Source organism: Malurus melanocephalus, unplaced genomic scaffold (genome assembly GCF_030028575.1).
Source record: "Malurus melanocephalus ecotype Western Australia unplaced genomic scaffold, MMel_1.1 scaffold_746, whole genome shotgun sequence".
NCBI classification, from domain to species: domain Eukaryota; kingdom Metazoa; phylum Chordata; class Aves; order Passeriformes; family Maluridae; genus Malurus; species Malurus melanocephalus.
In genome coordinates, this window is record NW_026623978.1 from 110,399 (window position 1) to 117,013 (window position 6,615).

Consider the following 6,615-nt stretch of genomic DNA (forward strand, 5'->3'; position numbering starts at 1 on the left):
CCCTTCCCACCACATCAAAGAGGGAAGATGAAAGGTCCCGGCGCCCGCTCAGCAAGGGTGGCTGCCTCAGCACCTTCCCGGCGGAGCAGTTGCCGGCGGRTGCCGGGATGGGCTGCGGAATAGCGGCTGCGCAGCGAGGGAGGGGCCGCGTGGGGCTGCGCTCGCTGTCCCACGGGAGATGAGTTCTGCCATCAGCCCCCCTTCTGTTGTCCCCCCGATGGCGGAGGCGGCGCTTCTGGGCTCCCCTCTTTACCGCTCGACACCGCGTCCCGCTATAACTCCGTCTCCAACGCTCGGCTCCGGATGCCGCGGGCGCTGGCAGAGTGCCGGGGCTCCCCAAACAGCGCCGGGGGCGATGGTGCAGGGTGGGGCGTCTGCACGCGCAGCCCTGCCCGCTGCCTGCCCAGCCCTGCCGGGGACACCCGAGAAGCCGCTCGGCTCCGGGAGGGGTGGCTGGACCCCTAAAAAGGCCAAAGGGACACGGAGTGATGCGCTGGGGGCTCGCGAGGTGGGGTTTGTCCCGAAAGGTGGGGAAAAGATTCAGAGCGTTGCGCCGTGAGCTGGAGCTCCACAGGGGAGCTCGGCCACGTGTGCCGGGATGCTGCCGTCCGTATCCTGCGGGATCCGGGCGAGGGACCCCCGAAGCAGCGCTGAAGCGTCGGCGGAGCGTGGTCCGGGCAGGGTCCGGTGCCGGCGCGGCGGCACGGTGCCGAGCCATCGCCGGGTGGTAATTAATTGGCAGGAGCAGCGGGTCAGCGCGGCGGCGAGGATTACCGCGGCCGGGATTTCCGTCGGGCGCGGATTAGGAGCCAGCGGAGCCTCTCCTGAGTGGATCTGAGGGGATTGCTGYTCCTAATCAATGTAAATGAGGCTCCCCCAGGGCCACCCTTTACGGCATTAACGAACTAACGGGATTAGCCAGAGCAGGGTGAGAAATGCTGGCTCCGAGCTGCGGCGCGTGCCAGGGCCCTGGTGGGCGGCAGCGGTGGGTCGGCTCCAGGTTGTTGGAAATGGGGAATGCCGGGGATTTCTCGGGAATGCCGGGGTCCTCTCCATGGTGTCCGTGGTGCCTGTGGGACCCTGATGCCCTTCTGGGACTGTCTGCCCATCATGTTGTGTCGGTCTCCTCTTTGACGCTCCCGGCAGACCCAGCCGCGCTGTCCCGTGTGCCCCGTGCTCTTGCCCACCCCAATTGTGGACATCAACACCCATCCCTAGCAGCGCCTCTGCCCTCCCCCGGTMCCCCCGTGCCCTCTGGGATGGTGATTCTGCTCCACGGGGCCGTGGGGCTGAGSTTGTGCGGGGGTCCCACTGCTGTCGGGAGGTTGAACAGGGAGCACCCACTCTGCATCCTGCTCCTTGTCCAGCTTCTGGGTCCCTCTGGAGGAGGGGAGCAGCGTCTGGGGAGGTGCAGGGCGTGCTCCTGACCTCCTATCCCTGCCTTCCCTTACAGCCTGCGGCGGGAGGGCTACACGGTGCAGGTGAATGTCAACGACTACCTGGACATCTACTGCCCTCACTACAACGCCTCGGTGCCCGAGCACCGGCTGGAGCAGTACGTGCTGTACATGGTGAACGCGGAGGGCTACCGCACCTGCAACACCAGCCAGGGCTTCAAGCGCTGGGAGTGCAACCGGCCCCACGCGCCCCACAGCCCCATCAAGTTCTCGGAGAAGTTCCAGCGCTACAGCGCCTTCTCGCTGGGCTACGAGTTCCGTGCGGGGCAGGAGTACTACTACATCTGTACGTGGGGCTTCTTCGGGGCGGGACCCCCACATAGCCACCATGGGTGCCCTCGTGTCCCAGTGAGGGCGGTTCCCCTGCTCCYCTCATGAGTGGTCAGCTATTCCCTCCTAAAAGTGGGCACCTGGAGCTCTGGGAGGGTGTACTTGATGCCGGGGAGAGATGGGGATAAGGGGAAAGATGGGRGGCAGGATGGGGGTGTGAGTAGGATGATGGGGGGATGATGATGTAGGATACAGGATGCTGATGCAGGATCAGGGTTCAGGGGTTGCTGCTGCAGGATCGCGGTGCTGGTGGCAGATCCTGGTGCTGCGTTGGGATGCTGGGGGCTGCCGGTTCGGGACGGGGGTGCAGGATTCGAATGCAAGTGCAGAATTTGGGGTGCTGCTGCATTCCCCCAACTCAGAGCACACCCCTGAGCCCAGATGCCCAGGCCCACCAAGCTTTGGGGTGTCTGGGGTGGGGGTCAGTGCCATGGAGGCCCTCCCAGCACWCTCTTGCCTTGCAGCCACGCCGACACACAACCACCACCGGGCCTGCCTGAAGATGAAGGTGTTCGTCTGCTGCGCCTCCAGTAAGTACCCCCCGTGCCCACCCCGGGGGCTGTGGGCGAGCGGGGGCGGCGTGGCCGGCCGGCGGGTCCCCCATCCCTCCTGGGCGGGGCTGCGGTGCGAGGCCATCCAGGGAGTGTGACCCCCGTCCCCTCTCTCCCTCCACAGCGTCGCACTCCGGGGAGAAGCTGGCGCCCACCCTGCCCCAGTTCACCCTGCGGCCCGAGGTGAAGATCGAGGACCTGGGTGAGTGAGGCACAGCCCCCGGCCCCGCAGCGCTGTGTCCCCGCAGCGCTGTGTCCCCGCAGCGCTGTGTCCCCGCCCCGCGCCGCCGCCCCTGGGGTGGGGGTTCGGGGTCGCCCCGCCGCCCCCCTCACCGTCTCGCTCTTCCCCACAGAAAACTTCAACCCGGAGATGCCGAAGCTGGAGAAGAGCATCAGCGGCACCAGCCCCAAGCGGGAACACTTGCCCCTGGCCGTGGCCGCCGCGCTCTTCCTCATGACGCTGTTGGCCTCGTAGCTCCCGGTGCCCGCGGGGGCCCGGCCAGCGCCGCTCCGCCGAGCGCGGCCCCCCAGACCTGCTGCCCCTCGTGAGAGCCAGCGGGCAACCACCGCGGGACCACCACCCCCTGTCCGGAGAGCCGCCCGCAGAGCTGCCCCGCGGGGCAGGGATCATGGCACGCACCGATCCGGCCGGACTCGCCTTCCGTCCCGCCAGCGGATGCGGCCACGTCCGCAGGGATGCGGCTGGGTTGCCCCGCACCTCCCGCCGACACCGTCCCGGGGCGCGGGGTTCCTCCCGCAGCCCCCCCGGTGCCCCGTGGCTGCCCCGTGGCTGGGGGGCAGCGCCAGGAGGGGGAGCCCGGTGAGAGCAGGGACCCCCGGGGCCGGGCAGTCTGTACATACCCATATAGATCTATACATACTGTACAGAGAGCGACTACAGAGATATATCTATACTGTACCATAGGCAGCGGCGCCGGCCCCGGGCTGGCTTGTACATAGTCGAACGTGTTGGATTTTCCTCGTCTTCCGTGAAGACCCGACCTATGCAAACGCACAGACACTTTTTGGGGAAAAACAAAAGAAAACAAACAAAAAAAAACCATTCTCGACCTTTTTTTCAAGTGCTTTGGCTGGTGATTTTCATATTCTGCTCTTAGTCTATTAAAAAAAAATAATAAAAGGATAAAAAAACGGACCCCTGTCACGGTGGCGTGCAGCGCTCCCAGCCCTCCGAGGGGCTCTGGCCCCCGAGGGGGCTCCGGCCGGGACAGGGGTTCAGGAGAGGGCTGACCTCCACCGTGCCACCCGCATTGTCCAGCCACGGGCTCGGTGCCGCAGGCAGGGGGATGCAGGGTGCTCCCCACCACTGGCTCTGCCCCCCATCGGCCCCCCAGCACCGACACGGAGCATCTGGCAGGCACCCGGTGCTTCCCTCAGGAATGCAGCAGGGACGGCAGGAGCGCCCGCAGGTAAGGTCAGCGCGGGGGGCCCTCGGCATGCAGCCCTGGGGTGATGTTTGGGAGCAGCAGGGGCAGGAGAGCCTTCCTTGCCACCTCAGCAGCTGCACGGAGTGAGCAGACGTGGGGTGCTGGCGGCCCCATGGGAATTCTGGCATCACTCCCCCCGGCGCGTCTGGCTCGGCCGGGCATGCCGGCTCCTGCCTGTTTTGGGGGGATCTGGCGCACGCTGGCGGCTCTTGCGGGAGGGGGACGCCCTCATCTTCCTCTCCCCAGTGCCTCCAGCCAAGGGGATGGCGGAGGAGGGGCTGGGTTGCACCTGGAGATGGGGTCAGACTTAAGGGGGGCGTTGCTGGGGYACCCAGACACCCACAGCCCCCACAGGCAGCGGGGAGGAGCCGTGGGCTCCTGAGCCTCCACCCCGCGGATCTGGGGGGGCTCAGCTCCCCCAGGGGAGGGGGAAGCCGCTGTCCCCACAGGGCAGCACGGGATGAGGGGCTGCGGCCCCGCTGCCGGTGGGGATTGTARGGGGAAGAGGGTCGGCACAGCCGCGGCGGCAGGGCAGCTTCTCTCCCCCTCTCCGCAGGCGCTGCAGGGCGGCGGCCCCGTGAAAACGCTGGCCCGGGCTTGTCCGGTGCGGGAGGAGCGGACGAACCCGTCAGACGGGTCTCGGAGCGCTCTYAGCAGGCGCCGGGCTCCCCTCCGGCGCTCCGACGGGCCTGGCCCGACACGGGGCTGAGGTCCCCACCACAAACCCCTTCCCGGGGTCTTGGGGTGCCACCGGCAGCTGTCTGCTGACCCAGAGCRGGGTGGGCATGGTGTGGATGGCGCAGCACCACCGCCAATACCAAAGGCTGTATCCAGCCAGGTTCTGACTGCCCGGGACTGGCCACAGCCACTGGTCCCAGYGTGGTGCCATGCTGGTGGCACGTGGCACAGCGAGCCTGGCACAGCTCAGGCTGGCCCGTGCCCTGGGGGGATGCAAGAGCTGGAGTCATGGCCCTGGCACGGAGAGAGCTCTGCCTGCAGGATCCCTCCTGCCACTTGCCTCGACCCTGGCACCGCTCCTTGTGCAAGCGTGGCACCACCGATGGCTCGGTAGGCCAGCAGCCACCTGGCTCGGCTCTGCTTYGTGCCCTAGGGCTGGGGACAGCCTAGACCCCCCCAGGAACCTTCTGGGGTGCTGGTAGAGTGGATTCCCTGACCCCAGCCACCCCCAAGTCAAGTGGGGGGCTCTTGTTGGGACCCCAGTGCTGAGGTTTGGGTGTCCCTTGGGTACTTTGGGGTTCCACAGCCTTGGCAGCAGATCCAGGCAGGGGATGTGTGCCAGGATCAACCGTGTGGCACAAGGCTCAGCCTCACCTCAGGGCAGCTCCCTTGGCTGGCCAAAGGCGTGAGGTCCTGGCACGGCTGGACAGCCCTGGGGCTGCGGCTCTGCCCCCACCAGGCTGGCACTGGGCCRTGCCTACCTGCCGGGCTGCACGCAGCCGGCACCGCGCGTCACCGYGGCCTTCGCTCCCGGCCACGAACCCAACAAGGACGGCTCCTCTTCCTCCCCCAGCCTCGCACGGTGATGTCAGCCCAGGCAAGGGCCAGGGCACTCCCGGGTGTCCCCAGAAGAGAAACCATAAACACTTTGTCACGAGTTCCGCGGCCTCTGGCCGGCCCCACCTGCCCCACACGGAGMACCGGCGATGTTTACAGCGTGAAAYGGCTTCACCTTTGTCCTGCCGTCATGGGCACCGGTCCCAGCCCATTGTCACCTGCTGCAAGGCGCTGTGGCCGTGGCCATGTGCACGATGTGYGTACTACTGCTGGCACCCACAGTGCCGCTGCGGGTTGGTGCCCACCTTTGTGTCCCACTGGGTTATGTCCAGCCCCAGCTTGTCCCTCACACTGTCCCCAGCAGGGGCCATGGGCTTGACTTTCCACTCCTGGGCCAGTAGTCGTGATGCTGGGTCCCAGTTGAGTTCACGTGGCCTCACTCCCAGCCCCTTCCATGTGTCCTGGTGGCCCTGCTCTATGGCTGGTGACCACRGCAGAGGGGACARSGGAGCCCCTTGGCCAACAGAGTTGRGTGCCACYYCCCAATGCCACAGAATGGTGGCCCAGGAGGCTCATGATGCCCCCAGTGCGGCCAGCACAAGGCCATCACTGCTCCTTTCCTCAGTTTCCCCAGGCATAGCCTGTCCCTGATGTGGTGGGGGCAGCACCAGGGCGATGCCAGGACCACGGGATCATCTCCCATCCCCATCCGGCTGCACCCATCCCCGTGGCCCGCACGTGCCGCGCTCTGGGATCCCAGGGGTGTTCCCAGGAGGTGCTCCCCTGTACAAGCCACGGCAGCGCCGGCAACATCGCACCATCATTATGGATGATGTCAGGCCTGGCCACAACCAGAGAGGGTGAGAGAGAAACAGCCGGGCCCCTTCCCCGCGAGCGAGGGCGTGGGGAGAGAGGCTGGGATGCTCGGGATGATTTGGGGTGCCCAGCCCCACAGTCCGTGCCCGTGGGAGCCCTCGGGAGCCGCGGGAGCTCTCGGGTTGCGGTGTCGGCGCCTGCCGGAGCCCCCACCGCGTGCCAGGGGAGCGCTCTCCGCGCCCGCCGCGGCGCGGGGCATGCAACATTACCCACAATCAATGGATCATTATGGAATAAACAAGAGGAAAGTTGTTTTGCAAATGCGGGCTGAGTTATCGCTTCGCAACACGCGGCGAAGCGTCGCTCGCCGGCCGGGACACGGATGGATCCGTGTCAGAGCAAATGGGAGCCGACAGTGAGGCACCGCGCTGCCGCCAGGCCGTGGCAACGTGCCCGCCGTGCCCACCGTGGCTTTGCACTGATAGCCCCCTGTGCTGC

At 66.8% G+C, this 6,615-nt stretch overlaps 1 protein-coding gene across 2 annotated transcripts in view; it reads left to right on the plus strand.

Annotated features, from left to right (window-relative positions):
• EFNA3 (ephrin A3) overlaps positions 1-3,715 on the plus strand; it is a 9,652-nt gene extending 5,937 nt beyond the window's left edge. The window contains exons 2-5 of one of the 2 annotated variants that reach the window (XM_057384789.1): positions 1,454-1,743; positions 2,252-2,317; positions 2,463-2,540; positions 2,692-3,705. In XM_057384789.1, coding sequence (XP_057240772.1) covers positions 1,454-1,743; positions 2,252-2,317; positions 2,463-2,540; positions 2,692-2,813 — 556 coding nt within the window. In that variant the 3' untranslated portion in view covers positions 2,814-3,705. Of the gene's footprint in view, positions 1-1,453; positions 1,744-2,251; positions 2,318-2,462; positions 2,541-2,691 lie in introns of both variants that reach the window. The other variant, XM_057384790.1, reaches the window with a different exon arrangement.
• Positions 3,716-6,615: the final 2,900 nt, after the last annotated feature.